The 16,373-nt window shown below is 35.8% G+C and overlaps 1 protein-coding gene across 3 annotated transcripts in view; it reads right to left on the bottom strand.

The window, feature by feature from the left end:
• MAGI2 (membrane associated guanylate kinase, WW and PDZ domain containing 2) overlaps positions 1–16,373 on the bottom strand; it is a 1,320,571-nt gene that overhangs the window by 205,121 nt on the left and 1,099,077 nt on the right. For all 3 annotated transcript variants that reach the window (XM_032401138.1, XM_032401137.1, XM_032401139.1), the window contains exon 10: positions 13,633–14,271. In XM_032401138.1, the coding sequence (XP_032257029.1) occupies positions 13,633–14,271 (639 nt within the window). The remainder of the gene's footprint in view (positions 1–13,632; positions 14,272–16,373) is intronic.

Below are 16,373 nucleotides of genomic sequence, written 5' to 3'. Positions count from 1 at the left end.
AAAACTGATTTATCTAATGCATTACAAAATTCTCCATAAATGTACCACACATTGTGAAATAACATTAATTAGGAGGAGAGGCAAAACAATACATTTTCTTTAAATTTTAGGGCAATTAGCATAACTTTCATTAATATGGTATAATAACTGCAATTATTTTCATTTGCACTTTTGGTAGAATTTATATTCATTATAAGTCTACAGTTTCATATTCTGCAATATGAAAAAATGAACATGACTTTGTATTTTATAGCAAGATAATGCTGTAGATGATTTTATTCATTTATTTCACAAGTAAGAGCCTACATGTAGGTGCTGTGATTCAATAGTCTTTGTGGCAAGGTTTTCTAAGTTTACTATCTGGAATTCTCTTGCACATAACTTTAACTGCACTCAGTCCATTTAACTTTCTGCTTTTATGCATAAGCAATTGGCAAGTTGGGGGCACATTTTTTATATGACTGGCATGATTTCCTAAATATAATTTATTACACCATAGTGGCAGATAGTGAGGAATGTGGTTTTGTTTTTTGGGGGGGACTACTAAAGTTTTAAGATTTATAGAACCAGGGGAATTTGAAACTTACTTGGTAAATTTACTGTATACCAGTCATTTTTAGATTTGAGTTTATAATGTTTTCGAAAAGTTTCAATGAAAAGACACTAAGATTCTCTCCCTCCATATAAACAAATAATTTGCATGAACTGATTGAACATATTTTATGTAATAGTAAATTTGATCATCTTCTTGTCACCTCAGAATTGTTGGCTAATAATCATTATTGCTTTTTCCTTCTTCCCTCTGAAATCTCTTGATTTTGCTACTGTCAAATTTGTATCAGGTTAGTAAACTTCTGGGCTGTGAGCTCAAGGAAATTACCACTGTGGATTAGAAGGGTGAAGGGAATATGTTTATAGGTTAATACATGAAAAGCAAAGTATTCTTTACAACTCCTTACTCCTGGGGTCCCCAACTAATGAATGTATATAATGTAATGAATGCAAATAAGCCCATGATTCAGGAACATTGAGAACTGTATAGAGTTTTTGAGAGGTATGAACATTACAGTGATTTTCAATCTGCAAATGGGGAGCTGGTGGCCAGAGGACCTAAGCGACACACTCAAACTAGCCATGTGAATTAGGAGCTCACATCATACTGTAAACCTGTATGCTGATTCTAGTTAAATGAGTCATTCATCATCTCATGCCAGTAAGCCTATATGCTTTTTGTGAGTGCAGACATTGTATGGCAGGTATTACAGTCAAATAACTGGCACAGTTGATGGATTAATTTACAGGATCAATCTATTATTACCCATTACATTTAAAGTAAGCTCCACAAGAACAAGGATTTATTTTGTTCACTGGATATCCCTGTATTTAGAACAGCACCTGGGACATTTGTGAAATAAATAGAGAAGAAGAAGAGAGACAAGTTAGGCAAAATTTGGTACATGACCAAAGTGAAAGGAGAGATGCCAAGGTTACTTTAAAAGCCCAGACAGAAAAAAATCAGTAGAAAAATAGTTTTGTCCATTTTTGTACACTCAGCTGCATTATGTGACTCACATGTGCATCTTCCTGATTTTTGTTTTGTCACTATCCTTCTCTTCTTAATGTTATAACAATAAAATAATATAACAAGTGTACATGCCAAGCTCTGAGGAAAAATGACAAATAAGACACAGTCCTTGCTTTTGAGGGCAATTGGCTAGCATTTAAAGAACCAGCAGTTTCTCTTAATTGGCATTTCTGTATATATCCACTTACAGCAATTATTTACATTTATATTGAGGACTATGGGAGTGTAAGTCTTAACATGCCCTTTTTTGTTTTGCACTTAAGTGTCCTCAAATTAGTAAATGGGGTAAATAAAAAGTAAATACGAAATCAATAACTAACAGTTATATCTTATCACGTGCAGACTGGATTTACCATCTAAAAGACACTTCTGTCCACTCTTCCCCTTATATTTAGAAATGGCTAACAGATACATCTTTCAGTTAAAAAAGAAACTGATACATTAACGCAACTATTTAACTGATGTGTGTGGTGCGGGTTGGGGTGGAGTGAGGTACCTTCTGGGTTAAGGAGAGTCTGCAGTTTTAAGATTTTTATTTTTATGGTACATAAACTTTATGATAAAAGACCTGAAGAAGTCACTTGTCTCCAAGAATCTCTTGGATATAATGGATGGCTTCCTCTCCTCCCCCTATAAGCCCTGGAATGAGGTCTAAAATATTATGTATAATAGCTCCTCCTTTTGGAACCTACCACAGGACAACATTTCACTAACTTAGACATGAGAACAAATAGGGATGTTAGTTCTTTTGGTGATAAGAAGTTGATCTGACATGAGTTCACTGGTAGAAAGTAAGATAAGTAAGCCTGTTTCCATCTTTGCCTACTGATAGTTTCTTTTCTTTTCTTTAAAGATTTTATTTATTTATTTGACAGAGAGAAAGAGAGCAGCAGCAGAGGGAGAGGGAGAAGCTGAGCAGGGAGCCCCATGTGGGACTCAATCCCAGGACCTCGAGACCATGACCAGAGCCGAAGGCAGATGCTTAACCTCATCTCTCTGACCTCATCTGCCATTCCATCTCTTCCCCGCTCTGTCTCAGCCCCACGAGCTTCCTTCTTGTTGCTTGTCTACATCAAGCACAGTCCTGCCTCAGGGCCTTCCCCCTGCTTGAGATGCTTGTCCCTGGACATCCATGCGGCTAGCTCCATCACTCATCTTCTCACAGATGACTTTCCCTGACTACTCTTTCTAAAAGAGAATGGTCTCCTTTGCTCATCATACTCCTTTCCTTTAACCCTGTTTCTCAGTTTTTCTTCATTCTTATCTCTAACACGTATTTCTTTGTTTATTACCTAATTTCCCCCTAGGAGGTAAGCTTCTTGAGGCAGGAACTTTGTTCTGACTCCTGACATATTTCCAGCACATAAACCAGAGATGAGCACACAGCAGGTCCTCAACAAATACTTATGAAGTGAATAAACACATGGATGAATAAACCCTACATATCCAAGCAAAACCCATCAAAACTTCCTTTTCATAAAATTGGGGAATTCTAATATTGAGTCAGAAGATAGAGATTTGAGTTCTGTTTCTGCTACTTCTAAGTAATATAACAACTCTACAAGTATTCCTAGCATCCTGTCTCTCTCACCCTATGGATCATCTGTGCAATAATTTCCCTGTTTGGTGTACATCTCGTGAGATCCATGGCATTTTCCATCCTTTTCACTGATAATTATCCACACTTCTTATATTTGAGGACATAAATTGTCCATCTCCCTGCCGAGATACACATTCAATAAACTTGGGCCAATTACTGAACCTTGAGTCTAAGTTTCTTTATCCATGAAAGTTGGGTTGAGAAAGAAAATGTGAAGAGAACTTGTGAATTTAAAAACATACACCACTGGCTTGAGTGTACCTCAAAAGCCTACAATGACTCATATTACAATATCATGTTACAAAAAATATTTCATCTCTGTTTCACATAATTCATAGTTATATGTCCCTGATATGCAGGTCAAGGTGCAGAGAGCATACAAGAAATATCAAAAGCAGAATGGCTACTTCATGCGTAACCTCAAACCAGTCCCTTATTTCTGGGCATACAGGGATACCATATTTCCTAGTCTTTTATGGTTAATGGGATCTAGAGCTGGGTTCTGGTCAATGGAATATTGGAGGAAGTGATGTATATCAGCTGGTTAGAGAGAACCCAGTGGGGGACTTCAAGGCCTTAGGGCATGGAGATCCACCAGAGAGAAGAAGCCTAGTTCCCTGAACCACTGTGTGTAGAAGAGTTGCCCAGGAAATCTGCTATCCAGGAAAACATGCATTGGAAATCATATGAATGAGAAATAGATTTTTATTTGGAACTTCAGGACATGTTTGTTAATACAGCAGCCAGCATGCCATGGTTGTTCTCACCTCATGGTGTGGATTTATTACTTGGTTTGCTGTGTCATACACGCTCTTTTCTGCTGACATCAAGTGGAGAGTTGGATTACATAACATTGACTGTGGGATATCCACTTTGATTTTTGCTTTATCTCTCTGGATAGCACTCTTCTCAAATAACCCATGCCTTTTCTCTTCCAAAAAGAGTCCTATAACATATCCTTATTACTGGTGAGTATTGACGCTCTTTTAGTAATTTCTAAAGTCTTTTGTTATGGTGGTGGTGGTGGTGGTAATGGTAGTTTTAAAATTGTATCTTTTATAACTTTAACTAACTAGCTGCTTATACGTTTCTCCAAATAAGTAGTGACATGAAATAAGTATTAAAATATTTGGTATAAAAAGCTATGACATACACAACTTAGTCTTAAGTGGTCCAGAAACACACACACACACAAACACACGTTATTAAGCAAATGGGGCAAAATGTTACCAGCAATGTGGGTAAATGGTATATGGTGTTCTGCGTACTATAGTCACAACTTCATGTGAATTTGAAACTTCATAAACAAAAAAAATTTAGAAAAAAATGTTAGCTGAGTAATATTACATTGTATATATGGACGACATCTTCTTTATCCATTCATCTGTTGAAGGGCACCTCAGCTCTTTCCACAGTTATACACAAACAATGAATCATGGAACACTACATCAAAAACTAATGAAGTACTGAATGGTGACTAACATAACATAATAAAAAAACAAAAACAAAAAAACAAAAAAATCAGATAGGAGAAAAAAACTATTTCAAACAACAAAAAAAAGAAAAAAATGTTAGCAACATTAAAAATATCAATTCTTCTTACAGTTTTGCTTTTACTATTTTCTCTGTGCAGTTTAAAACTTGTGATAGAATGTTTTTGTCTGATAATATGGTTTTTGAAAATTTAAAGGAAGAATTCTCTACATAGACACAATTATGTCCCTAATTTTTATGCTTTGCCCTCAAACACAGCTCTGATATAGTATATGCTGCCTCTCAAATATTCTGAATTCTGCTTGAATGTAAAAGAAAGAAAAGATGTATATTACTGATACTAGTTAATTATTACATTATCAGCATATGAAGAGAATATTCTGATCTAGTGAAAACCCTTGGGATCATGTTTTCCAGAGATAGGAAGGAAATTTTTCAAATACTGATTGGGTGCAATTTATGGGAGGTTCACAAATTAAGTAGGGGACTTTGTGCATTTTAATATAAATAAGAGGACAATACATGACAAGGATTGATTAAGTAATCACTCTGGAGTTCCTTTATTCCATACATCAAATAACAGCCTCCTTGGGTAGAAAGTATAATGATTCCCTATAACTACTAGGTTGAGCATCAGCCCACAAATTATTTTTTTTTTTTTAAAGATTTTATTTATTTATTTGAGAGAGAGAGAATGAGAGAGAGAGCACATGAGAGGGGGGAGGGTCAGAGGGAGGAGCAGACTCCCTGCAGAGCAGGGAGCCCCATGCGGGACTCGATCCAGGGACTCCAGGATCATGACCTGAGCCGAAGGCAGTCGCTTAACCAACTGAGCCACCCAGGCGCCCCCAGCCCACAAATTATTTATACATAAACTATATGTTTCTTGAGCGATTAATATAGAAAAAGTGTTAGCCAAACTCATCAAGAAAATAACACCAATAAGAAATGAGAATAATTGAAATACTCTTAGGTAATGTGGCCAATAGAAGACAACATTAGAAAATACCCGATTCAATTCCATTTAAACACATTTAAAAAAATGAATAAAAGAGACAAATTTGTAGGATAATATAAATGATAAAAACTGAGTCTAGCCAAGATAGAAACTCTAGGATTAATTACTATGGAAGAATTTGAGAAAGTTGTAAAAGGTATCACTCTCCTTCACCAAACCAGACCAAACACAAAGCCAACCCCCTGGAACCTGATCATTTCAAAGGTGTATTATATCTTCAAAAAATAGATAAAATCAATGTTACTTAAATTGTTTTAGAGGAGAGAGAGAAGTACAGTTATTGATTGCTTTTATGACACCAGCATCATTTTGATAGCAAACTTTAACAGTAAAGAACAAGCCAAGCCAAAACAAAACAAAACCCAAAAAAGAAAACTTCAGACCAATCTCATATATGAATGTTGGTGCAAAGTTATGTATAAAGAAGTAGAATCTAGCAGCACATTATAAATATAATATAGTTTACTCCAGGAATGAAAGGATAGTTCAATACTAATACATCTCTTAATTCAATTCACCAAGTGTTAAATCAAAGGGGAGAATACTGATCATCTCTGTAATTGCCTTTTGTCGTTTTTGATGAAATTCACTATACATTTTTGATAAAAGATTCTTAATGAAATGGGAATTGAGGGGTATTTCCTTAACATGGTAAATATTCATCTCAAATAAAAAGCCAGCATTGTGTTAACTGTGTAAAATGAGACAGCTTCCATTCAAGCCAGGAATAAGATAGAAATTTCCATAATTCCCACTATTAATCAACAGTATTCATGAAGTAACAGTCAAATGTATTAAATAAGACAAATCAGAGGTATGCAAATAGGAAAGGAGAAAGCAAAATGATTGTTATTTGTAGGTCGTGGACTGTATGCTTCCGAATCCCATGAAATGAACTGAAAGATATATGAGAAACAGTTAAGATAACTTAGTAAAGTAACTGGTTATAAAATTAATATTTAGGAATAATACTCTAGGGGGATAGGAGATACGCAATAAGTAAACAAAAAGCATATTTATGTGGCATTTAGTTTTCATTTGTCTCCCTCCAATGGAATGTTAACTCCATGAGTAAAAGAATGTGGTTGGTTTTGTTTTTTGCTTTATCTCCAGTGCCAAAAAAGTGCCCAGTACATATTAGACATTCAAGAAATATTTGTTGAAAGAAAGAATAAATCTACCCTCTTGTGCAGAGATAGATGTGCAAAGACACATGAATTTTTTTTACAATAGAAAAAGACTAAAAGTAACCAAAATACCCATTATTGGGTATCCAATTAAATATGCTATTAAAAATAATGAGATATATTTTTGAACTAATATGTTAACTGCTCTAAGATAAATTTCTAAGTTAAAAAAAGCAAGGAACTAGGCCATGATACAAGTCTCAACACACTGAAAAGGGCTGAAATAATACAAAACATATTTTTCTCCAAGGAAAAATTATTAGAAATTCACAGGAAAGAATTGGGAAATCCTAAATGTTTGAAAAATAACACATTTCTGAGTAACTTATGCATTAAAAAACAAATCATAAGAGAAATAAAAAAAAATACCTGGAACTGGATGAAAAAGAAAACAGCATATCAAAATTTATGAAATTAAGCTAAAGAAGTGCTTACAGTGAAATTTACAGCTTTAATGCTTTTATTAGAAAGAGAGGAGTAGAATCATTAATCTAAGCTTGAAGACAGAAAGGCAAAGTAAACCAATCACGAAGCAAGTAGATCAGAGTGGAACACATTGAAATAGAAAACAGAAAAACAATGAATCTAAAAGCTGGTTCTTAGGAAACAATTTTAGGAAATTTTGTTAAAAACTTTATGCTAACAAATTTGACAACTTAGATGAACTGTAAAAATTTATAGAAATAAATAAATTACCAAAAACTGATTGAAGAAAATTGGAAAATTGGAATAGGCCTAAATCAAGAAAATGAATTTAATCAGTAAACAAAAATCTTTCTACAGATAAAAATCCAGCCCAGATGGCTTCACTGGTGAATTCTATCAAGCTTTTATGGAAGAATTAATATCCGCCCCATACAAACTCTTTCAGAAAAAAGAGAAGGAACACTTTGCCACTTATGTTATCAGGCCAAGATTATCCCGACACAAAAGCCAGACAATGACATTACGTGAAAAGAAAACTAAAGAAAATCTCTCCCCAAGTAGGTTCAAAAATTCTTAATAAAATATAAACAAACAAAGTCTGCAACATACAAAAAGAATTATACACAAATGGGGTTGTATCAGAATGCAAAAATTAGTTCAACATCTAAAAATCATGTAGGGGCGCCTGGGTGGTTCAGTCAGTTAGGTGTCAACTCTTAATTTCGGCTCATGATCTCAGGGTGGTGAGATTGAGCCCTGCATGGGCTCCACACTCAGTGTGGAATCTGCTTGAAGATTCTCTCTCTCTCTCCCTCTTCCTACGCCCCTTCCCTGTAAAAAATTTTAAAAATTATGTAATGTTTAACACTATTTTTTTTTTAAGATTTTATTTATTCATTTGTCAGAAAGAGAGAGAGAGAGAGAGCACAAGCAGGTGGGGGGCAGCAGGCAGAGGGAGAGGCAGGCAGAGGAAGAAGCAGGTTCCCTGCGGAGCAAGGAGCCTAACTCAGGACTCCATCCCAGGACCCTGGGATCATGACCTGAGCCGAAGGCAGACACTTAACTGACTGAGCCACCCAGGCTTCCCAACACTGTATTAATAAAAGGTAAAAAAACAAAACAAAACAAAACAAAAAAACAACCACATGATCATCTCAATAGTTTCAGGAAAAAAAAAAAAACCACAAACTTTTGTTCAAAGCCAAGATACATTGATTATTAAAATTCTGAACATAGTAAGAATCGATGGGAACTTTCTCAACCTGATAAAGGGCATATAAAAAGCCTACACCTAAAATCATACTTAATGGTGAAAGATTAATGCTTTCCCCCTGAAACTGACAATGAGTCAAGGATGTCTGCTCATAATCACTTCCATGAAACATCATAGTTGAGTTTCTAGTTAGTGTTATAAGGCAAGGTAAAGAAATCAAAGGCATACAAATTGGAAGAGAGGAAATAAAACTGTACCATCAGACAACATAATAATCTATGTAGACAATCTTATGAAATTTATAAAAAAACCCAGAAGTAAGTGAGTATAACAGGGTTGCAATGTATGAGATCCAAAACAAGATCAAATGTATTTCTATGCATTAGCAAATGACAATCTGAAAATGACATTAAGAAAATAATTCCATTCCCAATAATGTCAAAAACAATAAAATAGCTAGGAATAAGTGTAACAGAAGAAGTGTAAGATCTGTGCATTGAAAACTACAAACCACTGCTGAAAGGAATTAAAGGAGATTAAATAAATGAAGAGATATACCATATTTATGAATCAAGAGATTCAGTGTTAGCTTGGAAATTCTTCACAAATTGTTCTACATATTTGGAGCAACACCATAATCTCCACAGTCCTTTATTTAAGATAAGTAAAATAAAAAGGATGATCCCAAAATTTATATGAAAGTGGAAAGAATCTAGAATAGCCAAGATAATTGTGAAAAAGGAGACAAAAGTTAGAGGATTCACACTACCTGATTTCAAGACTTGATATAAAGCTAAAGTAATCTAAAAAGTATGGCATTATCATAAGGATGAACATATAGATCACTGGAACAGAATAGAGTCTAGAAATAAACCCTCACATTCATGCTAGTTTAATAAAATATTGAAGTACCACAAGGCAATCCAAGAGGAAAGGATAGTTTTTTTTCAACAAATGGTTCTAGAACAATTAAATTCCATATACAACAAAATGCATTAGACCCTTACCTCACACTATCCACAGACCTTAAAATATAGATCTAAATGCAGGAGCTAAAATTATACAACTTCTAAAAGAAAGCAAGAAAAAGTTTGTGACCTCGGGTCAGGCAGAGATTTCATAGATAAAACACCAAAATAATAATCCACATAAGAAAACACTGATAAATTGGACTTCATCAAAATTAAAATCTTCCGTGCTTCAAAAGGAACCATTAAGAAAATGAAAAGACAAGCCACAGACGGGAGAAAATATTTGCAAACCATATATCTTATGAAAAACATGTAATCAGAATACATAAAGAACTTTTACAATGTAATAAGAAGATAAATAGCCCAATAAATATTCAGATGGGCAAAATATTGAGTAGTCATGCCATCAAAGAAGATATATGAATGCTAATAAACACATCAGAATGTTGTAAACACATAAAAAAATTGAGAAATGTAAATTAAAATTACAAAAAAGGTATCATTATACAGACACTAGAATGATTGTAATCAAAAAGACTGACTATACCAACTAAGGGCAACAATGGGCAGAAACTGGAAACTTCATACATTACTAGTGGGGAATGTAAAATGGTATAGTCATTTTGGAAAACATTCTGGCAATTTCTTAACAATTTATATATGTATTTGTCATATAACCCAGCAGTATCACTCCTAGGTATCTCATCAAGAAAAATGAAAACATACACACATACAAACATTTACATCTAAGTGTTCACAGCAACATTATTTATGAATGTCAAAACCTGAAAACAACGCTAATGTCCATCCATTTGTGAATGGATTTTAAAAAGTGGTAGATCCATACAATGGAATACTAACTACTCAGTGATAAAAAGAAATAAACTACTCACACATGCACCAGCATGGGTGAATCACAGGAGCATTCTGTTATGTAAAAGACTATATATTGTATGATTCCATTGAGTGACTGATCGATTGATTGACTTAGTTAAAGATGTATTTATTTTAGAGAGAGAGAGAGCACAAGCGGGAGGGGCAGAGGGAGAGAGAGAATCTCAAGCAGACTCCGAGTTGAGCACGGAGCCCAATGCAGAGTTGATCTCACGACCATGATGAGGTCACCACCTGAGCAGAAGCCAGTAGTCCAGCGCTTAACCTACTGTGCCGCCCAGGTGCTCCTGTATGATTCCATTTATAAAAAATTTCCAGAAAGGCAAAACTATGCAGAAAGCATAATAGTGATTTTCTGGGGCCGAGGGAACTTGAGATGATGGATGTTCTAAGGATTATGGTGACTGTTACACAAAAGTATCATTTTAGTGAAACTTATTTATGTATAAATTTTAAGTGGGTGAATTTTATGTTATGTAAATTACTCCAAAATGGTGTGTGTTAAAAATGAAATATACCCTAATAACCAAGATATTTAGAGTAAGACATATGTATGTATAATATCATATCATTTATAGTAAACATACTACGTATATTCATGCATGTGCTAGTTAAGACCACAATATTTCTGGGAGTATATATTCAAAAAACATGTTTGCCTCTGAAAAAAGGACTGAAAGTCTGGGACAGGAAAGAGAATTATTTTTCCATTGTATACCTTCTGACACTGTTTAAAAAAATTAAACCATGTATAGTATTGCTTTAAAAATTAAAAATCCTAGTAAATAATTAAAACAAAGAACCACAATTCTGATAGAAGGACCCAGGCCTATGACTCTGCTCTTGAAGGTCTGGACATATCTGAATGAGGCTATGAGCAATTTTGAGTAGCCTATAATAAGAGAAAGCAAAAGATGACTCCAAAATTTATATGAAAATGGAAAGAATCTATAAAAGCCAAAACAATTACAAAAAATTTCATCACAAAAACATGGTATTAGTTCCTTATAATTTCAGAGAGATGAGTGCAAATTGTGGGAATCTGGGGAAACACAAGAGGTTTTTGACTAGAAGTACTTTATTACAGGGTACTACATTCTGCAGGTCTACACTAGCCACAAAATAAAAACCAATTCCTTACCCCCAAACACAAGCAAAATGCAAACAAAATGTAACATCCTGGAGGATTAAAGGAGAGGTGGGAAAAATAGAGGGGGAAAAAAAAGAGCAAGAATAGGGTGGTCTAGCTGATAGCGGGCGTTTATATATACATAGGTGATTTCAAAATACTTTTTCCTGCTATGCCATGCCTTTTATTTTAAAAATTTTTTTAAAAGATTTTATTTATTTATTTGAGAGAGAGAGCATGAGCAGAGGGGAGAGGGAGAAGCAGGCTCCCCCATGAGCAGGGAGCCCGACACGGGGCTTGATCCCAAGACCCTGGGATCACGACCTGAGCCGAAGGCAGACGCCCAACCACTTAGCCACCCAGGCGCCCCATATGCCATGCCTTTTTAAAAAAAGTCATTATATAGGATATGTATACAAACTCGTTTCTATGAATCAGAGAGTGGCTATACTGCACAGTAATTTTCAGTATACCTTTTAATATCAAGAACCTGTTACAAAGATTTGCTTTTCAATTGCATGCTATGAAGATATGGCTTTAATTAAGAATATTTGTTTTAATCTTACACAAGCAATGGGAGAAATTAAAACACACTGTCAATATTTAATTACAAAGATTCAAGTGCTATTTTGTAACAACGCCTTAAGAAGGTCAAATTTAAGACTTCTGCTATCATAATTTCCCTTTTTAATATAGGAACATAATACTTTGTACAGTGTTGCTCAAAAAATGCCTAGTATTTGATGTCCATTTTCACACAAGGAATCAATAATGTAAATACTTCCTTGAAGTGGAAACACCTGCAGTGAGGGCCAAATAAATCATAAAAGGTGCTTCTTTCAAGCTTTGACTGCCTTCCTTTGCATTTCAAACCAACAGGGCTCTCCTGCTGTTTTCAGTGCTCTGAATAGACAATCACATATGTTGGCCACACTGTGTTCTTCACGCATGAGTTCCTTGAAGAGCTGCTCCTTCTGCCCCACCCTTGCTGTAGCTTCAGCGTTCCTTTACTCTCAACACACATTTCATGAACACCGATGGTGGGCCATTCGATATGAAGAACCATGACCACCACCTTAGGGAGTATTATCATCCCAATATAACAGCCGAGGCTTCTGAGGCTCCTGGACTTTAAGTGTCCCAAGTCCCAGAACTGGTAAGCAAAAAACCAGGACTGAGCCTGAGCCTTTTCCTTTATACTCTGTTTTCAAGTATCCTTCCAATCTGTGGCCCTTCCCTCCTTTCTCTCTCTAGTGTCACTGATAGTTAAGAGCAAAGTAGCAGAGGAATGAAGGAGGGGCCTTCCTCTTAGCCCCATTCCCTTCCCCAGAAGGTAGAAGGGAGGAAACCCCCAGGGCTCAGAGTTCTACCACCTTCCTCACTGCTCCGATTTCCATAGTTCATCTAGAACACCCAGCTTAGAACTTCAGCCCTAATCCTGTTCTGTAACTTCCTGCCCAGGTCATGGAAGGCACCATGAGTAATTATTGCTGGAGGAGTACCTTTGTAGTGGAAGAAGTTTCCTAAGCATCCCAATTCATGACTTGAAAAAGATTTTTCTGCGACAACCAGTTCCCAAATGTCCTGATGGGGATTATGAAGACTATATTTGACCTTGGACTGGGTTGAACCAGCTTCCACCTGCTAGCTAGAATCCTAAGCACAGTACAGAGCATTGACTCGATTGGAAGAACCAGATTTCTTAATTAAGTCAATGGGAAACCAGTTTGAGATCTCTACAACTGATAATATTAATGAACTTTTGGAATATAAACCACTCATATTTGGGGATTCAGGTTTTACCCTCCAAGTTCATACTAAGATACATTTGTGAGACAGAAAGGACTACTTTTATTGTGTTTAATAAAAAATAGGAAGAAAATATATATTCTCAAAATTAAAAAAAAACAACCCATCGCTTCCTGGACTCTTGTTTTTCTCTCCTATTCTTTGACTTTTATTTTTTAACTCTTGTTTTTCTCTCCTATTCTTTGACTTTTATTTTTTAAAGTATGATTTCATTCAACTCGAGGAAAACTTCCATTTTTATGATAGTATGGTAAAGGTCCTATTATTTTATCTGCATATTTTATTACTGAGTAGTGTTTATCTTACCTCCTCGATGGATAATCAAAGAAGTCTCACTTCCAATGGGACAGTCCTTAAGTATATCCACTACTTCTGTATGGCTCAGGTTCTGTACATTCTGCTGGTTGATCTCAACAATGAGGTCGCCTTCACACAGGCCAGGGCATCCCTGAATGTCAAGTATTTGTTTCACCCGCTGTCCTGTAGGACTGTCAGCAATAGTGAAGCCAAAGCCCTGGGCACCTTTCACAATGGTTAAGGTCATAAGTTCAGCTTGGGTGGCCCCAGATGAAGCCATAGACACATTGTCGTCATGGACGGGTGGTGGATACGTGCCATCTAGTTGACCATCAGCTGGCATTGAGTGCAAAGAATGAGGCGGCCGATCTGTTATATCTGGAACTGACTGTGAGGTCCGAGAAATGTATTCCAAATATGTTTCATAGTTATGTCTTCCATTGACCATCACTGGAGGTGGCCTCTCCATTATTGCAAGGGGTGGCACCATGCTGTTAGCAGGATCTTCAGGATCGAAGGGCAAAGGGTAGCCACGACACAACACCAGGTTGACACTCTGACCAATAGGAACAGACTGGAAAAGTTTGACTACATCTGCATGAGTATGTCCAAGGACACAAACTTCATTAATATAGACAATGACATCACCTGCGAGGAAAAAGGAAAGAGATTGACAACATGAGGTAAGTTCAATTAAAGTTGACATAGAGAAATGGAATTATTTATGAGACTAGTAAAAGAGGCACTCTGTTTCTCAGTAAGCTGTGAGAAAATCAATTAGAAGAATATTTAAATTCACTGTAGGTGACCCAAGGTTACCAACAGGTCTGCCAACAAATACAACGATCAAATGATGAAAAAAAAATGCTATGTGTTTATTCTTGGAGTTCAGAAACAGCTTTGTGTTCAGAAAGAAAAGTTTAGAAGCATTTGTACATTGAGGAAGCACACATTCTATGCTTCTTTTTCATCTTCATTTCCATCTTCAGTGCAATTCAGTTAATAGAATTTCAAACTATTGAGAAGTAGTGGTCATAAGTTTTAGATGAAAAAGAAAGCCCCGGTATATGGGTTTTTTGGGAGTCAACTGCTACTTTTCTTTTTTATGGAAGAGGAAAGATTTTGCCCATTTATTTTCTCCATATATAGCAAGATGTAATTACAAAGGTTCTGTGTATACACAAGCAAAGGTCGAGAGCACTGGTTCTGGGATCAGGGATCTGGGTCCGGATCTTGACTCTACTCCTTAGCAGATACATGATATTGGGCAAGTGACGTACCTGCTTTGAGGCACAGTTCCTCATTTGTAAAGTTGTTGTGAGGATTAAATAAGATAATGCGGGAGAAGTGTTTGGCATTGTGCCTGACACATGGTGAGTGCCCAATAAGTGTGGACCACTATTAATATTACTATTGCTAAAATAAGTTGGAGGGGATTTGGGACCTTGGCTTTCAATAGAAGGCTGCCATAGACTCATCCTCTGATCTTAGATTAATTAATATTTCTGTAGATCTTTTTAAAAAAGCCATTTGTCTTCTCCCCCCAATGAATTATCATAGAGTTACAGATGTCCACTGGTTAGATGTTAACTTTATGATATTAAAAATGCCCTGAATGTTAACTATTCATTATAAAATAAAAATTCTGAAAAGCAATATTTCTTCCTTAAGATACAGAAAAAACACGCTTGTTTGAGATAATTGTTCAAAAATTTCAATTATGTATGAATAACAATTTTATTTTTAGAGAACTGCCCTATTATGGGTTGATATTTTTATTCTCACAAACCATAATATTTGAGAATTATGCTTGTAAATTGAGATTGTGCCTGACTACGCTGAGGAGTACATGAGGGATAAAAAGACATGTTTTCACAGACTGTCAAATGAGTAACTCAGCAGGTATTAATTTATCAGGATAATTCTGAAATGGGTAGTGTAAAAGGCTAGGGATTTCATACTGAGACATCCTTGCCCATCAAAATTGCAAACATCAAAAATGTAAAAACAGAGTTGAACTTTCAGAGTTAAATACTTCTCTAGCTTCTCTTAGGTGTCTGATATAAAATGGTTACTCCACTTTATGCATTCTAAAATAAATAATTCTATGAATAAAACATTCCTGAGTAAAATACTCTGAACAACATAGACTCAGTTAACACTTGCTCTTCCCAAATGCTAGAGACCTGCTTGAAAGTGCTAAAGATATAAAGAGAAAAGTCAAACAAACATTTTCTGGGATTCAGCTTAAGTGTGATTCTAGAAAATGTCACAGACTCCGTGATTGGTTAGATGGAACTTCACACTTCAATTATGTGTATCAGAAAGGGTGTTGGTGTAATGGTGGGGATTTTGGAGCAGGACTTAGCGCTGAGTTGGGATGAGCATCCTTTCTCTGCTACTATGATTCGCCATTGGACCAGGGCAAATGGGGACTCTTCGGCATCATTTTCAACTGGTCTGGTCATCCCAGAGTCCCAGAGAAGTATCTGATCCAGACAAACTCTTTTCTTCTCTTCCTCCCTCTTCTATTTTTAAAGTTAGGATCATCTATTTTACACATTACAAGGTTGAGAGAAGAATAAATACTGTGTATGACCATCCAACTCAATGATGAGAACATTGAACATATTAGTTGTGGTCCTCCAGGTGGCACCTCCCTCCCACTTATTGCCCTCTCCGAACATAATCACTGTCCTGCTTTATTCACATGCACTTTATGCTTTTATGACATATCCAGGTACCTGTAA

The sequence above is a fragment of the Phoca vitulina genome, unplaced genomic scaffold (genome assembly GCF_004348235.1).
Source record: "Phoca vitulina isolate PV1807 unplaced genomic scaffold, GSC_HSeal_1.0 scaffold4, whole genome shotgun sequence".
Classification (NCBI taxonomy): Eukaryota; Metazoa; Chordata; class Mammalia; order Carnivora; family Phocidae; genus Phoca; species Phoca vitulina.
Note: the sequence above shows the minus strand (reverse complement) of the source record. Positions and strands in the feature narration are given on the sequence as shown.